Raw genomic sequence first — 20,847 nt, 5'->3', positions numbered from 1 at the left:
TTTTTTACAGATTTTTATATTTAGAATTATTTTCTGTTTTTCAAATTGCATTCTCCAGATCACATTCTCCTTATTTCCTGCCCAACACGACCACTCTGTCTGAACCCATAAAATGCTGTCGCTAACGTCCAGCAGACCAATAGAAATGCTTCTCTGCTCCTCACTTTAGAGGAAAGCCTGCCCCCAGAGATGAAGAGAATCTGGAAAATGCAATTTGAAAAGAATGAAATCCATAAAACTCAGATACAGAATTTAGAAAATTAAACTACAAATTTACTCAAAACTTTTTATTAAGAAGTTTTTTAAACTTTCTTCTGGATTGCATTTTGTTTTTTTTATAATTTACATTTACAAAACACATTCTTTGCAACAATAATGTAAAAAAACTCCCCCATAGATCAGAATTTTGCCATTTTTCTTTTTTAATTCTTTAAAATTCTCTATATGGTTCAATCGAATCAAATAAAGGAAAAATAACCTAAACTTTCATCCAAAATTATAAACTTTTTTTTCCTTTTTATAAATTTATCAGAACAAAAACAATTCAAATGTTGAAACATGCAGAAGCATACGCTCTGTTTAACTTTATGTGGCGTCTCAAGAACAGATTCACTTTATTGGACACAAACCCATCAGTCACATCTTCTTGTTTTCCCTTTAATATTTAGAGCTTTTTCTCGCTCCATTGCAGTGACTGGAAGATGGATTTGATCAGAACTGTTGACAGTTTCCTTTTATAAAAGAAATCACTGCATAATCACAACAGGAACTAAAAATTAAACAGTGTGTTTTCAGGAAATAAACTAATTTCCCCTTGATTTGAGCTGCTGAGACAATTTGCCAATGGAGTAAATTTAGATTTCGATTTTGCCAAAAGTCTAATTCTGTCAGATTTTACAGCTAATATTGCTATGATTTCTTCTTTCTTTGCACTAAGCCTGTTTCACTGTAGGTTAAGTTTGCAGAAAATTGATTTGATTTTTGAAATGTTAACCACATCATTTAGAAATGGATTAATCATTGACTTTAGTCAGCAGATTCTAACATTCCATCAACTGACAAAACAAATGACATGGAACAGTAATTATCACAGAACTGTAAAAATATTATATATCTTGCATTAAAATTTTGTGCATCAATATGCTGGATCCAGAGATATCAAATTATTAATCCAAAAACTAATTTACAGGTTACAGTTGTATTTATAACCTCTGAAATCCTGCATGTTCAGAGTCCATTGATGACGGACTTTCCTGTTACTGTTTAGTAGAAAAGTCCTCATTTCTGCTCACCTGGACGGATCTGCTGCATCCCAACTGTAGCTCTTCTTTCATCTCTATGTGGGAACAATATTAGGAAACCTGCTGAATCCAGGCAGCCTTTGGACTTCCAGCTTCACTATTTGACAAAAACTCACATGGATGACGGCGGTAAAACTGAGACCACGCCCTTTGGTAAAAGAACTACGAAAAAAAGTTCCCCAAACGTAGTGAAGCTATAAAAGCCAAACAATATGAAGGTGTGAAGATTAGCATGTTTCACAAAGTACAAGTGCAGAAATACCAGGTGTTAAACTGGTTATGCTAAGGATTGTGGGAAAGCTGTGGTCTGATCTGACCATGGAGGCCGCTGACGTTCCTCTGCTTTGACTGAAAGCTCCCCACATATTTGCAGTGTTTGGAAGGACCCTGTTAGCTGCGGCTCGCGCTTCCCACTGGGAAACGTTTACAGTTGATTTAAACGTCTCAAAGCCAAATAAACCGAACTGTTCAACCAAACTGGTGTGTTGTTAAATTGCTAGCACATCATCTCTAATTTAGATCCTCCTGCCATTGACAGGCTTATTTACTTGCTTAATTAAGAAAAAATATATTAAGTTTTTATTATTTTTCACTTCTAGACATCCACCTGTTGTTCCCTTTGTTTATTAATCATACTGGAACATATGAGGTAAATACTGATAATAAAGGATCAATAAACAAATGACAAAACAACCATTTTTATTGTTAAATTTTAGCGCAAATGCTTTATGCATTGGTCCATAGATACAAACATCTTTATACTTTCTGTAACTTAATCCACATAATTTCTATCAAATCAAATGTCATGCAGGTTCTTAGGTAATCTGAGTAAATAAAAACTACATCTGAATATTATGTAACCAGAAAAAGACAGTGTTACTTCAAAAATATTTTAAGTAAAAAGAAATTGTGAAATATGAAGTGAATTTTGTTCCATTACTCTTGCAAGCAAATGTTTTATTAGAAATGAACAAAAATTGCATTTTGAATATGAAAAAAAAGATTTCAGAAATGAAACTTCGAACATAATAAAAAAAAAAGGTTTTTACAGTACCTAATGTTTTCTCAGATTTTGGTTTACATTTTATTTTTTCATGTATAATTTTTTCAAATACATTTTTTCCCCCCAAAAAAAATTAGCTATGACCTTTTTTCACTAGTTGAGTGTGAATTTTCTATAAGTGAAAAGAATGTGATCTTTTTTAAACACAAGTTGAAAAGAATGCAATTTGTAAAACAATCTAAAAAGGGGAAATTATAAAAATGACATAAAATCTGTAAAATAAAATAGTTACAAAAAAATATAGATGTAAAATTTGAAGAAATTGTTTAAAAAAATCAGAACAGAGACGTTGCTCTTGAAACCTTTTTTGATTAAGATTCATTTTCATTAATGAATTCCTTTTTTTTTTAATTTTTTTTTTTTTTAATTTCCATTTACAAAATGTATTCTTTGCAACAATCTTGGGACAAAATTCACTCCAAACACTAAAAACACATTTTAGTTTGTTTAAATTTCAAGCTTATTTTACTGCAAGCCCCTCCCCTCACATGGGGGGTGGGGCTTAGCTATGTGTGGAATGATGACTGACAGTCCAGGAAAATACTCAGTGCTGCTGCATTCAGGAACTGTGGGAAACATAAGTCTAAATAAATCCTGGTTATTTGGCTGGTTTATAAAAACTAAAAAAGCAGCCTGCTTCAATTATCTAAGCCTTTTTTTGCTTTGTTTCTTAACATGGGACAAATGTTATTGGAGATTTTTAAATTTTTTTTACAAATTAGTACAGCACACAGTCTGTTTAAAATCTTCTGCTTCCAATTTAAAACAGAATTTCAGTTTTAATTCATAATTTCTTGTGTTTCTATTGATATTTTTTTTCAGTTTATTTTTAAAACAAACTGTAAGGCAATAAATTACCTCCATAGCGCTGATCCAGAACCGTCTAAACCGGTCCAACATGAGACTATTCCATCTGAACAGTCGCCATGTCCACCTGAGCAGAGATGGAGATGGTGCTCTTATGGAGCTTCACAGCCAGACGGATCCAGTCTCCAGCCTGGACCTCCAGGGGCTCCTGCAGAACCACAGCGGCCTGCTTCCAGTGGGAGGTCCTGCTCAGGGTGTTCAGGCTGATGTCCCAGTCCAGGTGGATCTGGTACCAGAAGGGAATGGCAGTAACTCTGCCTCCAGAGGTGGCCTGTGCCTGTAAGACAAGAGTCAGGGCGTCCATCATGCTGCTTCACAGCACGCAACTTCTACCAAAAACACGAGGCATTTAAAAATCACAGAATGGATCCGTTTAACCACTGAAGGCATTTTAGATTTATCCAGAAAAAAGAAGAAATCAAAGGGATTCTGCGTCTGCTTCTCCTACCTTCACCTCCCTCTCTGTGTAGTTGGCGTTTGTGTCCATGAGGTCCAGAACAAAGAGCTCCAGAACCTCACTGAGATGTCTGCAGTCTAGGGTGGAAAAATCCAAAAAAACGTGGACTGGTACCTGCAAGACACAAATATGTTTGCAGTTGAAATTATTCTCAGCTATGCTAATTAATCAGTGGTTCCTTTACAGCATTAGCAAACTACTGGGGTGTTTGTGCTTTGAGATTTGACGGATCATGGCAGAGCTATTGGCAGAAATTTGCGGGTTTCCTGCCCTGAACTCTGCTTTCAGGCATCCTTCATTCAGGGACGAGGTCTGAGTTTCAGGCCTTTGTCTTGTAGGATCACCCAGTGGAGACCATGTCTGAAATGGGTCAGAAAGGAAGGAGAAACCTACGTGGAACTCCTGTGTCTGTTTTTAAGCATGGTGGTGGCAGCATCATGGCAGCTGACTGAAGGCAGAAGAGAACCTTCCTCATATTAGATATTCAGACGTGACGGTCCTCTTTAAGAACCAGAAACCAAAGAATTCTGATAGAAAGCATCAGAATATCCAGATGGATTCCCTTTGGGATGACTGCTACAAGAAGCTGTTGGTCAATGTTTACGTTGCTAGGAAACGGTTATATAATGGAATATCCATGTGAGATGTTCACCCACATGGAATCCAGCTGGGGGCCATCTTTGCTGAGGGTCGAAGAAAAGTCATGGTTCCAGATCCTGCTGGCTGTCATCCCAACCTATTTTAGGACGACCACGGCTCACATGCAGAATGTGCATGTTGCATACTTTTTACATTATTCCTTTTAATCCATTATTCAATACAATTAATGGCCACGACAAGCATGTCGAGATTATAGGAAAATACAAGAAATGAAGAATTTTTTTGCAGCACATTTTCGTCAGAGCTGCATAGAGCTGAATAAAGTGAATGTGATTGGTCGTTTATCAAGGGGGCGGGATTGTCATAGCAGAAGGTTCGCAAGCAAGTTTGGTTCTGGCCGGTTTGTGGGAAGCATCTTGCTAACCAGTTAGCAACATATTGCTAGTAGGTTCTCAATGGTTCTCAAACACTGATGCTACATACACTTTACAATTGATCCATTTTCTTTTATCGATTCTGATCCATAAACTTCTTTGCCAGTAGTGTGTTTTATTGACTATGTATATAAATTGTTTACTGATATCTTCATTTGTAGAACCCAACTTCCTCCTTGAGTGATCCTTGAATTTCAGGATATTGGTCAGGGAAAGTCCGTGAACTTAAGGTTAAAGGTGTAGGATCCTTGCTTACAGCAGGTGGCCGGGCGGTTCTGCAGTGGCTCAGGTAGTTTTTCCTCCATAAACCCGACTGGGGTTAAAGAAAAAGCCTTTCAACAGCGGGAGTACAAACTCCTCCTTTAGATGTTCGGATCATCCCAGATTGATTTCTGGGCCTTTTAGCATCTGACTGGCTGCATTAAACATGAAGGTAAAACCTCTGTTCTGCTGCTGGCTTATGCACTGCAACACGTTTCCCCTGCATGGTGAAAAAACTGATCTAAAGTATAAATAAAGTTCCTTAAAATAAGCAAATCTGCCAATAATTCGACCAACTAAACAATATCTACCAGATATTATGCACCTAAAGAGAACCAAGTTGTCTTTTTATTCTTTTAAAAGAACATCAACCTATTTCATGGGAAAGTTGTCTTACTTCTAATTTGAAAAGAATCCTCGACTCGTTGAACATGTTGGCATTAATATAAACATTTTTACATATTTAGGACCCTGATTGCATTGCAGAATAAACAAAAAAGTTTTTTTTTAAAAAGTTTACAGTATTTTTGCACTGAAAATGAATATTTCTTAAAGTCTGTTGTTGGATCCTCTCCCAGATAGCGGAAATACTTACAGTGAACTGATTGATGAAAGGAGCGATGTTAAATCCCAGCGTGGGATCCCGGCCCTGGACAGCACTCTCCATCAGCAGGGTGTCCGACTCCACCAGCATCCCCAGGATCACGATCTTCTCTGGAAAAATACGGCCTCCTTCCTCCAACAGAAACCTGGTGGAAGCAAAGCAGGATGGGCTGCTACACGGTTCCATGTTAGATATGGAAAAGATGTTAAATACTGAGCTATTCAAACCACTGCCTTACAGACGGCTGTATGGAGGGATTTTTGTTCCATTATTGTTCAAGAAAACTTATTTTGTAAAATTACATCTTATTTTTTCCAGATTTTATATTTTAATCTTTTACTTCCGTTTAAGACCTGTTAGAAATATTTTATTTATACTCTTACTTTGTTTGTGTTTCATGGGTTGTGTTCTAATGAACTATAATGATGTATAATGTGTGATTCATCTTTTATTAACTCTTGCTAAAGATCGTTCCAAATAAAGGTCATGCAACGGACGGGTTGTAAAAGAGGCCTGAACAGCCTCTATCACATGTTTCTTCTAAACATGTGTTCTTGGAACAATTCAATTGTAAAACAACCACTTGCTTTTTGTTTCCCTTCCCCTTAGTTAAACCTCAGCTGGTGTAATTAGGGACATCCCCTTTTTTCAATAAATGGCGTGCAGAAAGCTGAAGACTGCAGAGTGGGGTGGAGATTTGTAAACTCCGCAGTCTCTTCCTACTCTCCTCGCCAGTAAACTAAATTAATTGTCTCTGTGCCTTCTTTCTTTCCCTGTATGTATGTATGATGTTTTAGGTGCTTAGACCTGACAAGACCGTTTAATGAATTTTATTGTTTTCAAACAGAGTTTCACAGATATATTTCTCTTCACTTTCAGCCCAATCCAAACACTCCCTCTTGACCAATAAAATGTTGCTAACGTCCAGCAGACCAATATAACCTGATCTAGAAAATGCAATTAAATAGAATGGAATTTTTAAAACGCAATCTGAAAATAAGAAAGTTAAAAAGAAAAATACAAAATCTGTAAAAAAAAATGTTTGAAAATAATATTTAAAAAAATAAAAATGAGAAAATTCATGATATGAGTAAACTGAAAATTTAAGTTCCTCTAAAAATTTTATTTTGATTAAAAGCTTTTTCAAACTTTCTGGATTATTTAACAAACATTCCCACCATACATCTGCGGTTTGTGTGGATGTCAAACATTAAAACAAAGACAGGAAATGACCGTCTGCTCCACGGCGGCGTTCCTTCTATAGCCGACGCTTTTCTCCACTGTGAAAACTAAAGGAACCCAGGTGTTGGTTCTGACCTGGCCAGCGAAGCTTTCTCCATCAGCTTCTGTCTGATGAGCCCGCACGTCTCCACGCAGTCCAGGATGATGGCGCTCCACAGCTTCTCCGTGGAAGGCCGCTGTAAGACCCCCTGCTCGTCCTCGGCGCGGTTCAGCCAGAACTCCAGATGCTTCTCAGGGACGCCGTGGGTCACAGCAAGTCTCCTCAGGACGTTCTGCTGCTTGGTCTTCTCCACGGAGCTGTAGGCTTTTACTCCCCCCTGGCGGGCAGCGATGAGGGGGAGCAGAGAGAAGCCTTCAGACACGTCCAGCACGTAGAGTAAGCTGGCGTCTGCTGCGGCGCTGGCTGCGCTGCTCAGGTTCTGAGTTCTAAGCTTCATTTCCGAAATAAGTTTGGTCAACGCCAGGGAAAAGCTCTGATGGTAATCCTGGTAGTTCAGGAGCGCCATCTCTGAACACTCGAGCAGACAGAAGTCTTCAGATTCTCTCTGACTAGTCTGCAGGGTCGCTAGCGCGCTGCACAGCTCAACTTCTGGGTTTGGCTCGGGTTTCATAGAGCTCTGAGGATCCACACGCTGGTCCAGGTGGAGCTTACGGCCGTCCCTCAGCACCGCAACGCAGCCGAGCCTCAGGTAGGCGTCATGGCAGGAAACCTCCACTAGCAGCTCGTCTCCTGGCTTCAGCACAAAACCTGAAGACGAGAAAACCCTCAGCATAATGATACAATTAAGGCATAACATCTATTCACCCATATATACAATATAACGCATTATTTACATTCCTGATCCTGCTTGATTGAATAAAAGTATTAAATATGTGAGAAAATAAGATGCAGAAAATGAGAAGATTCCTGCTGCAACATCAGCCGTTCTCTGCTGAGGTATTTGGGGTGACGCAAGATTACTGATCATTAAACTTTCATGAAAGCTAAAAGGCTTTCCAGGATTTCAGGGTGTATCCCAAACTAGCGGAAAAGGTGACAGCTCCTCTGTGCCTGATTTAACTAAATAGGAGGAGTGACGTCTTGCTAGTCAAGGATGGAATATTGTAATTCTTTACTGCAAATCCTTCAGCTGATCTAAAATGCTGCAGCCAGAGCTCTGATGAAAACAAGAAAGAGAGATCATATCTGTCCTATTCTGGCTTCTCTTCATTGGCTTCCTGTTAAAATGTACCGTATTTTCACGACCATAAGGCGCACCGTACCAAAAGGCGCAGTCTCAGTTATGTGTCCCATTACTGTATTTAACACACACATAAGGCGCACCGGACTATAGGGCGCGTTTTTTATGTACAGGTACATGTCCTCTACTACCTTTAAATACCTCTACTGCGTATTTAAAAATACAGTGGGGGCAAAACTGAGTATGACTGTGCTTTATTCATGTATTTATTACAAAGTATTAATCAAACCTGCGTGCTGGCCGTGAGACAGACACATCGCAGATGACACAGCGCTGTGATCACTCCTAAATTAACTTAAAATCCTGAAACCTGCCGACGGAATATGTTCGCTTTTATTGCCGGTATCCTGGTGCCTGCAGTTTAAATTATTTAGATGAAAAACACCTGCCAGCCGCCGCGGTGAGGCTGCTGATGAAGGGATTTCTACTGTCGGTGCACCGCTGGTATGTGGGGGTCTGAGCGCCTCCGACAGAAATAGATAATCTGGATGAACTGACTGCAATTAAGTTTTCAGGTGGACTTTCTCACTTAAAAACATATTAAAACTACTTTATTCCCACTGATCACAGCAAATATAGCTGCAAGATTTAGATTATTTAGATGAAAAACACCTGCCAGCCGCCGCGGTGAAGAGGAGGAGACCCGCCCAGAGGCTGCTGTTGAATTAAGTTTTCAGGTAGAAAAATAGAGCGGGAGCAAAACTGAGTATGATTGTGCTTTATTCATGTATTTATTACAAAGTATTAATCGAACCCATCAAAGTCATCATCCTCTGTTTCTGAATTAAACAGCTGCGCTAAATCAGACATGCCAATTTCCCCTTCTTCGCTGTCAGAGTCACTTTCCGTGCAGCGCGGCTCCTCAGAAATGATGCCGGCTTTTGCGAAAGCTCGAACAACAGAGCCAGCAGACACGTTAGTCCAAGCATCAACAATCCATCCGCAAACGGTGGCGTAACTTGCCCGGCGCTGCCTTCCACTTATCCTGAAACTGTGGTCTCCGTCGGTCATCCATCGCTCCCACGCCGCTCGCAGCCTTACTTTGAACGGCCGCTTCACACCGATGTTGAGCGGTTGAAGTTCCTTTGTCAGACCTCCCGGGATAACGGCGAGCACAGCGTTCATTTGATTCACCTTTTTTTTCACATCAGCTGTGAGATGGGCACGCAGCGATGGTGATGCATGGAAAAAAACACCTGGTCTCCTCACATACACCTGCCTCAGCCACGCTTTCATCATCTCCTCATCCATCCAGCCTTTTTCATTTGCGTTAATATCATATGTCATCAGAGCGCTGTGTCTGTCTCGCTGTCAGCTCCCAGATCAGCTTCTCTGATTGGTTGATGCGGCGCGTCCAGCAGCAAAACTTCAATTTTTCCATCTCGAGCAGCAGCAGCGCGTTGGCGGTGCGTCAAATGCTTAAAACGCTCCCGACGCGCTGCGCCTGCTGCTCAAAACGTGCTGCGGGACCTTTTGCTGCGCCTATACGCACGTCAACCATTGACTTTGCATGTAAACTCGCTGCTTCTGCTGCACCTGCTGGGTCCCGTTCACACCGATGACGAGCGGTTGAACAGCGAGCACAGCGTTAATTTGTTTCCCCATGTTTTTCACATCAGCTGTGAGATGGGCACGCATGGAGTTACATATTAACAGCGATGGTGAGGAGTGGAAAAAAAAAACACCTGGTCTCCTTACATTCAGCCACTCTTTCATCATCTCCTCAATGAGGTGGTCTCAAAAGACACAGTTACAACACACATAGGGCGCACCGCACCAAAGGGCGCACGGCACATTTTGAGGGGAAAAAAAGACGTTTAAGTGCGCCTTATAGTCGTGAAAATACGGTGATTTAAAATCCTCCTTCTCACATATAAAGCCTTAAATGGCCAAGCTCCATCTGATATCAGAGATCTGATTGTTCCTTATGTTCCTAACAGAGCACTTCGCTCTCAATCTGCAGGTTTACTAGTGGTTCCTAGAATTTCTAAAAGTAGAATGGGAGGCTCTTGAGGCAGACACCCTGTCTAGTTTTAAGGGTAGGCTTAAAACTTTCATTTATGATAAGACTTATAGTTAGAGCTCAGATTATCCAGAGCTATCTCTATAGTGATGCTGCTATAGCCTTAGACTGCTGGAGGACATAGGGACCACTTTTCATCATTCCATCCCTTATTCTGCAGTATTTGTTAGATCAATCTCTAACGTTCTGCTCTCTCTGCTTTTTCTCATAGTAGCTTCATCTGGTCTGTTCCTGTTTGGCTGTGACTCCATCCTGGAGAGAAATATCAGCTGTGCTGCTGCCATCAACACCTTTGATTATAGGTGATAGGGTTGGGCCTGTTTTTCAGTGTTTAGTCCTGTTTCTCTCCTAAACTTAGCTATGGGCTCAGCTTTTACTGATTAATAGTTTCTTTCCCAGACAGAGCCACCTATTGAGCTAGTTTAGCATTAGCTTTTCAAACATAGAGAGCATTTATAGATCAGTGCTTCTGTGTTCCTTTTCTATGTCTGCTTCTATCTCTTTGAAACCAAGTCGGCCTCAGCAGAAGGTCGCTGACATTGAGCCTGGTTCTGGTTCTGCTGGAGGTTTCTTCCCGTTAAAAAGGGGGAACTGCAGCTTGTACACTTCAACTAACGTCAGCTGCTGATCTACAGTAAGGGCCTCCATAAAGGAAACAGAGATAAACAGTAATTTGAACTGAAAATCAAATCCAGTTTAATGATTAACTTCCAGTTCCCTGCGAGCCGCAATAAAAAAATCAGCTGGTTTTACTGGTTTTGAAGAACATGCAGAGAGAGAGGCCGATTAGCTCTCAGCCTCTGAAGCAACTGTGGGTTTTTGACACAACAAGCAAAGTTGAAAAGCTAAACAAAATGCCCACACTCACAGGACAGTAACTCAAGGACTAATCCTACCCGGCGCACTGTGGACCGGGTAGATGGCTTGTTCCCAGCAGGTATCTTCCTGTGGTCCAGTTGATAGACTGTTCTCCTGGTCCAGATGGAGCTGGAACCACACAGCCAGAGCATCCAGCTCTCCTTGCTGAGTAACGGGCAGCCGCATCACCTGGACCTCCCTGGAGCTCAGGCCTTCCAGCTCCTGCAGGTTTCAGAACCGGAAGAGTCCAAGCAGACACCAACACGGCTTCAGCAGGGATCAGAACTGCAATGGATCTCAGAGGGTTGATCATGATGCTGTGGGAGGTCATCATGTTACCTTCACCAACACAAATATTGAGTCAATTTTGTTCCATTATTGGTGTAAAAAAAACTTTATTTAAGAAGACTAAAATATTGCCCAGTTTAATTACTGGATTTCAATCAAAAAAGGTTTTGAGAATAACTTTGAAAGAAAATAAAAAAAAAAACAATTCTTTTTATGTTTTATTTTTATCAAAAATAAAATAATGGTTAATTTCTTTATGTCTCTTTTTCACACTGGTTCTAAGAATTTCATTCTGTTCAAAATTCCCATTTTCTTCATTTCAAATGTTGGCTCTTGACCAATCAAAATGTTACTAACAGGAATCTTGAAAGAGTAATTTGAAAAGAATAAAATTGGTAAAACTCTACCTGAAAAACAGAAATTTGAAGTAAATAATTTAAATTATGAAATATGTATATCTATCTATAAATCCATCCATCTATATATATATATATATATATATATATATATATATATATATAAATGTGGAAAAAATAAAGCTTGAAAATATAAAATAATTTCAAAATTAAATGTAAGAAAACAAAAAGCCTCTTTTTCATGAAAACATTTTTCCAAGTTTCATTTACAAAACTTGTTTTCTGCAACAATGATGGAACAAAATTCCCTCCATAGTTTTTAGGATTGGGTTCCAGACCTGAACGTTGTTGAAGTCGATGCTGAGGGCGGTGAAGGGCTCTGTGAGCGCTCTGTATCCCCCGGGCAGCCGGCTCAGCCTCTCTGTGGTGTACGGCTCTGTGGAGTCGTCGGGCTCCAGGCTGCAGCTCACCGGACTGCGGAGCTCCCCCGCCGCTGCCATCTTAAGACCCCCCACCTCTGCAGCACAGAGCCTGAACCAAAAACAGAGACAAGATAAAGCATCCTGTGGACGGTTCTGTAAATGGAGTTCATCTCCTCCATCCATGCTGAGACGACCATTGGTATTGATTGAGAGAAACCAAACCTGTGATGGCGACGGATCTCCAGGCTCTCCACAGCCATGCAGAACACTGTGGCTCCAGCAGGAATGACTCTACCGCTGGGGAGATCCTCCTCACTCCTCTATAGGAGACGCAGAGGAGTCAAAAGTATTAATATTTAATACTGAAGTAGAAATCCTTCTGTTTAAAAATAATTTTGTAGAAGTTAGAGGATCAACTTAGGCTTTTTACTCAAGTGTAAAAGTACCATTTCTAAAACTACTTTAAAGGAATAGTACACCCAAAACATGATTAGCCTTCATTTTCTACTCACCCCCATGCTGAACAACACTCTGGAGTACTTTTTTGATATCTCAAATGCATCTGGAGATCTGGGAGGCTTCTTGCTGTCTGCTGACATTCAAATAATGGAGGTCTATGGCGCCCGAGGCAGAAAGGTCCATAAAAGTCCACAAAAAACGTGTCAATATTCCTCCATACTGCTCGTCCAATGTAATCCAAGTGTCCTGAGTGGGTAGCATCCAGAATTTACTCGAAACGAAGTCATTTAGAATGTTTTTAGAGCATAAACAGTAGTGTATAGGATTTCCTGAAAGCGCGTTCACGGCGCTACGGAAACCGCGGCAGACCAAATCAGATGAAAGTGCGCATTCAGCTCGGCAAAGAACTCATGCTCTTCCTCAACACTGAAGTCCTCAGACATTTTTCTTTTGTTGTTTCTTTCTTTGCACAGGTAAACAGCACATTTCTTCTTCTACGCTTGCATTATTGGCAGAGCAGACGCTGAATGCGCACTTTCATCTGGTTTGGTCTGCCGGCTTCCGTAGGCTCGTGAGCGCGCAGGCGCGCGCTTTCAGGAAATCCTATACACTACTGTTTATGCTCTAAAAACATTCTAAATGACTTAGTTTCGAGTAAATTCTGGACGCTACCCACTCAGGACACTTGGAATACATTGGACGAGCAGTATGGAGGAATATTGACATGTTTTTGTGGACTTTTATGGACCTTTCTGTCTCGGTCACCATACACCTCCATTATTTGAATGTCAGCAGACAGCAAGAAGCCTCCCAGATCTCCAGATGCATTCGAGATATCAAAAAAGTACTCCAGAGTGTTGTTCAGCATGGGGGTGAGTAGAAAATGAAGGCTAATCATGTTTTGGGTGTACTATTCCTTTAAGTATAAAAGTAAAATTAATGCAGAAAAACAAATGTTAAGGATAGATGCTTTAAACCTTAAACTGGTTACTGCACTACCCTATTAGATTAGAATAGAGAATCCCTTTATTGTACCACAATGGAGAAATTGTGGTGTCACAGCAGTATTGAGGTTTCTCTAGCAAAAAAGATTCTAGCAAAACTGTTCACACAAACATGGACCTTAAAAAAGTGTATAGAAATAACAGAATGAGTGACAGAGTTGAGAAAATAAAAAATCCTGTACTGCACAGTTTTTTACAGTATAAATAGTGTGCATCTAGAGAATAAATAATCAATATCCAGCTGTGGACATTTTTTACAGTAATGCTAAGTTCAAACCTCATGCAATAAGAAGCAGCAGTTTTACATGCAAAGTCAATGTGTATCAAGTTTTGAGCAGCAGGAGCAGCGCGTCCTTGCACGTCAAAGCAGCGCGTCCTTGCACGTCAAAGCAGCGCGTCCTTGCACGTCAAAGCAGCACGTCCCGAGCATCTGATGCGCTGCTCAAGCAGCAGATGCTAGAGTTGGAAAAATTGAACCTTTGCTGCTCGTTGCGCCACATCAACCAATTAAAGAAGCTGATCTGGGAGCTGGAAGGGAGACAGAGAGCACTGCTGTTGCAGATCGCTATGATCACTCCCCTGAAAGATTTTATTAACGCCAAAATTCAATTAAAATGTCAAAACCTGACGGCAAAATGTGTTCGATTTTAATATCCTGGTGCCTGTGGTTTTGGATTATGTACGTGAAAAAGGCCTTCCAGCCGCCGCGAACTGTAGCGCAAAAAACCTCCTCAGACAGAAGGAGTCATGATGGTTATTAGGAGATGCAAGAGAAATAAACTTTGTTCCTGATTTTAATGAAGGAACATTAGAACAGAGCTTAGCTCAAAAGGTTAATTTTTCAGGATATAGAAACTTTAATGTGTAGGAAAATATCTGCTGCATCTGCTGTGGTTTAGTTCAGTTTGAATGATGTTTTCTCAACATGCATCGACTAGAGTCTAAGGTTCTACAGATTCATCCCTGATGAGGCGACTGGCTGGGAATCATGGCAGCGTGTGGTGCTGGTTTGATGATTGTGACGGCATGAATTTTTTAAAAATAGAAATCTTGTGGGAGGAGTGACCTTTGGAGGCAGCAGGAGGTGGTTCCAGGCATGAATCAGACTCTCGATGATTCCTTCTCCAAACAGGCCGGCATCCACCGTCTCAGTCACCACCAGCGAGACCCTGAACCCCAATAATACGTAATAAATCAGTTTAAGCAACGATATCCTCCTAAATCAGAGAGAGTGGAGAACAGAGGAGGGTTAGTGGAACCTGTGTGGGATGTCTGCCGGTGCGCCCATCTCCAGGGATTTCTTATGGAGGATCTGGATGCTCCCCTCCATCCCATTCTCAGCCACCACCTCACAGGCCAGTTCATACATGGTCTTTGACAGCTCGCAGGCGTAAACCTCGGCAGCACCTGCTTTCTTTGCACACATGCTGAAACAGACAGAAAGCTGGCATCAGACCCGGGCTTCTCAGCTAGAATCCGTGAGCTGACGGAGGCAGCAGAGTTGTTCTGATTTCAACTACAGGGACGGTTCTCCAAACTGACGGAAAATATCTCACCCAAGGATCCCAGTGCCAGTACCTATATCGAGCACAGTGCTGCAGCCGCTCTGCACCGCCTTCTGAATGGCCTGCTGGTACTTCTGGTTCCGGCCGCGGTCGTTGAGCATCAGGAAGTGCCAGCGCTCCACCAGCCAGTTCGCCACGCGGTAAAAGTTCTCCCTGGCTTCCGGATAATCCGGTTTGATCTTTAAGGCCTTGTGGAAGTGACCCGCAGCTTCGTCTCTGAACCCCATCCTGGGTGGGAAAATAAAAACATAGATCCAGATCAGGCAGAGCTGAAAGCGTTCTGTGACAGGAGGAGACGCTGCTTTCCGACGTACCGGAAGAGGTGTTCCCCCATGCTGTTCAGGATGACCTCGTCGGCAGGGAAGATCTCCAGGGCTTGTTCGTAGCAGTCAAAGAGTTCCTGGATCCGACCCACCGAGTCCAACTCCTCGGCCCATTTGAAAAGCGTGAACCTGAAAGAGTCCTGAAAAGATGCGTCCCTGCATTTCATTCTGCAAAAACATGTGAACAAAAACACCTTTTTAACTAAGAGGTGACATGAAGTTCAGAAACCGTCCTGACAATCCTGACTGGACCGCTCAGAGGGAAACCGGACCGCATCTTCAACTCAAAGCATCCAGTAAAGAAACCACTAAAGAATTTCTCACTGAACAGAACAGATTCAGAAATGTCAGTGGATATCAACGCAGATGGATTCCTAGAAAACTGATCAATTCAGCTGGAACTTGATCAGAATCAGCACAGAACTAATAACTATAGCATTCTGTTTTAAATATCGACCGTAACTTCAGTCATGTCTTTTCTGAAAGAGACAATTTACTTTTGTCAAAATTGATCTACATGATAAATCTTTATCATGCTCCAGGATTACCTATGGAGAACCACAAGGATCAGTGCTAGGACCAATTCTCTTTATTTTATTTTATATATATATATATATATATATATTAGTGCTGTCAAAATTATGGCGTTATTATCGCGTTAACGCGAGGCCATTTAACGGCGATAATTTTTTTAACGTGAGATTAACGCTATGTGGTCTTATGGTACAATTTTCCAAGTACATCCCGCTGCAGCCTGCGAGAAGGCGGGGCTATTTTCCCCCAGTCTATGCATTTTCCATTGGCTTCGAGAGCGGAGCTCCTCAAGGGAAAAACACGCTCATACACTGGGTGACGCTAGTGCCTTTTCTTTAAGCCCCACCACCAACAAACAAGTTGAGTGTCTGGTAACTAGTAGCAACCTGGAATACGCTGAGAAAACAGATTACTGAGGTGAAATGGAATCTGCTACGGCACTATTGCTGTCTGTGTACGCCACAGGTCGGTATCGTGTGTGTGTGTGTGTGGGTGTGTGTGTGTGTGTGTGTGGGTGGGTGTGTGTGTGTTCTCATTTTTGTTAAGAGTCTGAAAAGTAACTTTCTAGAGCATAGACTACCTCCATCTAGTGATGTCGGTCTATTGATTTTGATGTATTGATTGAAAATTGTTCATTATTATCTTGGTTAATTAACATCTAATGTTAACTCTACTACATTTTATAGCAGTAGGGTAAAATGCTTGTCTTTGTTCAAAAGACTGTATTAACTGTAAAGACTGTCTTTTACATCAGCCTGTTTTCAGGGCCTTTTTTTTGGCTACATATTTGTTATTTTTTGCTACATGCCTCCCCATCTTCCTGCCATATGTTTCTATGGCATAAATCAGTGTCTGTGACCTGTTTTCATTAAAAAAAAAGAACATTGGCACAAACCTAGCCTGTATGTATTTTTTGTATGTCATCGAGAGTATTTAAATGATTTTCAATCAGAAAAAAAATCTGCGATTAAAATGCAATTAATCGCGAGTTAACTCAGGCATTGATGCGATTAATAGCGATTAAAAAAATTTAATCGATTGACAGCACTAATATATATATATATATATATATATATATAAATATATGTATATATATTAGGGATGGGACGATTTATGAAAACCGTCTGAACCGTTCGGTTCGACTGTCTCGGTTCGGTTCGCGTGTGTTGCGTTCGGTTCATGCGCTGCTCCTTTTTCTCATAGAGGAAGCGTTTACACTCCAGAGCAGAAGGTGGCGGTACTGCGACCAAAGCCAACCACCAGTAGTAAACAAGAAGAAGAAGAAGTGAAGCAGCGTAGCCGGGTGTAGCAGGAAAAAAATCAGTTGTTGTGGAGAATTGTGTGGGTATGGCGAGTGGGAAAGAACAGGAGTTGGAAGACGCAACAGCAGCACTTTATAGGTCTGCTGTATGGGAGCGCTTTGCATTTAGAGTGACCTACGATGACGGCGGAAAGAAAGTTGTGGATAAAAGTGCAACAGTGTGCAAGCATTGTGCAACATGTTTTGTTTATGCTAACAGCAACATGTCATGCTAACCCCGAAATCCCTCATACTCCGTCAGCGCTCCGCTCCGCCCCGCGGCGCTCCAGACCGGCTGCTCAAAGCAAAGCCTACAGCCCCCACTGTGGCTCCCGTCCGCTCCCCTCTGAGTTCCTTGGAGATGGTAGAGAGCATGCGCGAGATAATTAAATTCAAAGCAGCAAAACATACGGAAATGATCCAGGGTTTCTGTGGATCATTTAAAATAATTACAATCCATTGTTTTTTGGGGGATTTTTTTTTCATTTCATTTTTTCATTAATTTCATATTCACATTTATGGGATTTCGGTGTAACAATCAACATGTATCGAATCGAACCGAAAACCGTAACCAGAAACCGTGAATCGAACCGAACCGTGGATTTTGTGAACCGTTCCACCCCTAATATATATATATATATATATATATGTATGTATATATATATGCCCCCAATTAGAGCCCGATTAATCTACATTGAGCCTGGTTCTCCATGAGGTTTCTTTCAGTTAAAAGGGAGTTTTTCCTCTCCACTGTCGCTATAAGCATGCTTGGTGTGAGGGATTGCTGAAGAGTCAATAAGTCGATGCAATCAGCTGGTTTTCCTTAGACAGAAAACTTGAACCAATGTGACCATCTGATGGTTGACTTATGTCTGTAAAATGCCTTGAAATAATATGTGACGCTATATAAAATGAAACATCAATCCACCCCCACAACATGATAAAGGAGAGAAAATGGTTGTTTAATTAAAGGGATTTATCATCTAAACCCCTTCAGATGACCCTCATCTGAAGGGGTTTAGATGATAAATTCTAACTACAGATTTTAGATACATTACATGCAATAAAACACATATCAAATTAAAAAAACAAAACGAAGAATGCATCAGTGTATTGGAGAAAGATAATACTAACAGCTGTTTCTTGGTTTTCTAAAACCTGTTCGTTTAATGGCCATCTGTATTTATTCTGCTCTGATTAGATTCTTCTCTTCCTTCTGACCTCTTCCTTTTTTTATATTCTTGATAAATGTTACCTAATAACGATTAAAATTTGATTTTATCAGTCACGCTTTAGTTGGGAAGCTTCTAGTTTTAAAGCTCTACAAACATCAGTCCCGATTTACTTTGACATGATCCGATATGTGGGCGTTTTTGACATCTCTGCAGTAATTTTTATCAGCTTAGATCAAGGCATTGTCCTTTTGAATCAATGTTTATTCTGTAGCAATAAGGCTGTTTTTCCACTGTTAATCCTTTATAGGGCCCTCAGTGAAATACTTTGAAACTCAAAATTTCAAGCCAATAGTGTTATTGGATTCAAGGACAAGACCTTACACTGCAAAAATGATCTACAAATGAGTAAAAATGTCCCAAATGAAGGGTATTTATCATTAATTTGAGTAGGTTGATAAGATAATTTGCCAAAGGAATAAGATTTTTACTCTTAAAATAAGAAAATTACTTGAAATAAGACAAAGCATTTAAAGCATGTAAATTGTCTTGTTCTATTATCAAAGTGTCTCACTTTCCCCCTCAACTGATTAGATTCTTCTCTTCCGTCTGACCTCTTCTTTTTTTATATATATATTCTTGATAAATGTTACCTAAAAACTATTAAAATTTGATTTAAATTAAATAAAAAAAGTTTAAAAAAAAGAACTGGTACTGATGGTTTTAGCGATGCTACGTCATTCTAGACTTATTTTACTTTAAAACAGAATAGCAAAAACAACAAAACTTTATTTTGTTTGAGTTCTAAGCATTATATTTAGAAAATCTTCCCAGGCTGCTTATAAAGTGTTATAATAAAGGGAGTTTTTCCTCTCCACTGTCGCTACAAGCATGCTTAGTGTGAGGGATTGCATCCGAGTCAATGAGTCGATGCAATCAACTAGTTTTCTTTAAATAGAAAACTTTGAATCAATTTGACTAGATGATCTGGTTGAACTGTAAACTGCCTTGAGAAGACATTTGTTGTGAATTGGTGCTATAGAAATAAACTGAAATGAATTATAATAACAAAGTATTACCCGTGCAAAGTCCTTGAACACAGGTGCCAGGTGGAGGACCAGGAGGTAATGCACAAAGGCTGTTCCATAGTCCTGGTTGAGCAGACACTGCTGAGCGCTTTCCAGGGAGCTGGACACCAGCTGCTCTCTGCCAGGGTCCCCTCTCCGCCTCCTCCGGGCCCTCCTCCCATGCTTGGGCTTTGCGTTGGTATTTGGCATCCCTACCAGAAGAACAAAACCAATGATATAAGATTTCAGCTCATGGAACCTGCTTCATTAATACATAATAGTGACAACAATGTTTATTATAATAACAATAAAGCACTAACATGTTTATTTCATTTTCTTGTTTAACTGACTATATATAAACTGATCTTTTGAGCACTGATCTGTTATAATGGTTCATTCAGTTTCAGTTCAGTTTGCAAAGGGAATTTAATACTATGAAATCTCATATACAAACTCCTTTCATTAATATCATAGCACTTCCGGTTGTTTTTTCTAATACTCTGGTTCTAGAAACACTTACTGCGAGCAGAGTTTGGCTCCAGGCTGCTGTGTCTGAGAAACCTGCAGCCAGAAGCAGTTGATGTATTGATGCTAGCAGCAACCAAACCCCAGCATGGCGTCCATCAGCAGTTAGCCTCACTGGGAACCAAAACAGCCCCGAAAACCAGCAGATATGAAGCCGCTGCTCCGGTTCTCACTGCGGCATCTCACTTCCCGGCTGCGAATACGGGAGAGGTTTGATAAAAACCGGGCTGGTTCTATTTGTAATGAATCACATTCACGTATATCCAGCTGAGCGGCGACTCAGTCCGCGGTAAAAGTAGCACGGAAGGAAGCATGTCCCAGACTAAAACGTTCCGCGCGCTCACTGGCAGACACGGGGATTTACTTTGAAGCAGAATATAGTCGCTACTAAAAGTGTATTTTTCTAAGGAAACGTATAATTTCTATCCGTGGATAAATTATTAAATATAGCTATGAAAAACTCTTGGTGTATCTGTTTGTCTTTGACGACATTGAGACCTCTAGTTGGAATGAGACCTCTAGTTGGAAAGAATCAAAGAGTTCAACTGATCAAGATGGTTACATTTTTTCCATGCATTTACATTGTTAATAACACAGAAATTATGAAACCAACAAATAGAGACACCTTTTAAACATTTATTTAAACCCGAGTATAATTAAAAATATAAAAATAAATGCATATGAAACATGAAATATACCGGTTAAATATCCCAGCTGCAGAAGTGAAAAACTGTTCTACCAGTTTTAGTTCTGGTTGGCCAATTGGAGAGCAGTTATACTGTTAAATTATTTGTTGGTTTAAATATTAGATATCCGAGGTTAATCTGAAAAACCACTACTAAGTTTTGTAGCCTAAAAAATGCAAAGCCTAAATGTGCTTG

General features: G+C 40.5%; 1 protein-coding gene across 3 annotated transcripts; it reads right to left on the bottom strand.

Annotated features, from left to right (window-relative positions):
* Positions 1-3,068: 3,068 nt before the first annotated feature.
* prmt9 (protein arginine methyltransferase 9) lies at positions 3,069-20,470 on the bottom strand. Of its 3 annotated transcripts, none has more exons than XM_038271067.1 (13): positions 19,958-20,470; positions 19,454-19,653; positions 15,360-15,508; positions 15,037-15,273; positions 14,740-14,907; positions 14,547-14,649; positions 12,240-12,337; positions 11,934-12,126; positions 10,990-11,173; positions 6,905-7,577; positions 5,579-5,732; positions 3,680-3,802; positions 3,069-3,508 (listed from the first exon to the last, which is right to left on the bottom strand). In XM_038271067.1, the coding sequence occupies exons 2-13, from the start codon at positions 19,649-19,651 to the stop codon at positions 3,269-3,271; spliced, it is 2,520 nt and encodes an 839-aa protein (XP_038126995.1). In that variant the 5' UTR covers positions 19,652-19,653; positions 19,958-20,470; the 3' UTR covers positions 3,069-3,268. The 3 variants fall into 3 exon arrangements, with proteins under 3 accessions (XP_038126995.1, XP_038126994.1, XP_038126996.1); XM_038271066.1 differs by having other exon boundaries at positions 19,962-20,470; XM_038271068.1 differs by lacking the exons at positions 15,360-15,508; positions 19,454-19,653; positions 19,958-20,470 and having other exon boundaries at positions 15,059-15,195.
* Positions 20,471-20,847: the final 377 nt, after the last annotated feature.

The sequence above is a fragment of the Cyprinodon tularosa genome, unplaced genomic scaffold (assembly GCF_016077235.1).
Source record: "Cyprinodon tularosa strain WSP-4 unplaced genomic scaffold, ASM1607723v1 ctg79, whole genome shotgun sequence".
Lineage (NCBI taxonomy): Eukaryota > Metazoa > Chordata > Actinopteri > Cyprinodontiformes > Cyprinodontidae > Cyprinodon > Cyprinodon tularosa.
Note: the sequence above shows the minus strand (reverse complement) of the source record. Positions and strands in the feature narration are given on the sequence as shown.

What these genes read in the sequence shown, in the direction of transcription:
- prmt9 (XM_038271067.1), bottom strand. Translation starts at nt 19,651, where the DNA reads ATGCCAAATACCAACGCAAAGCCCAAGCATGGGAGGAGGGCCCGGAGG. An exon ending in ATGGGGGAACACCTCTTCCG is followed by an intron (nt 15,274 to 15,359) that starts GTACGTCGGAAA and finishes TTTCCCACCCAG; the next exon opens with GATGGGGTTCAGAGACGAAG. An exon ending in CCGGCAGACATCCCACACAG is followed by an intron (nt 14,650 to 14,739) that starts GTTCCACTAACC and finishes ATTGGGGTTCAG; the next exon opens with GGTCTCGCTGGTGGTGACTG.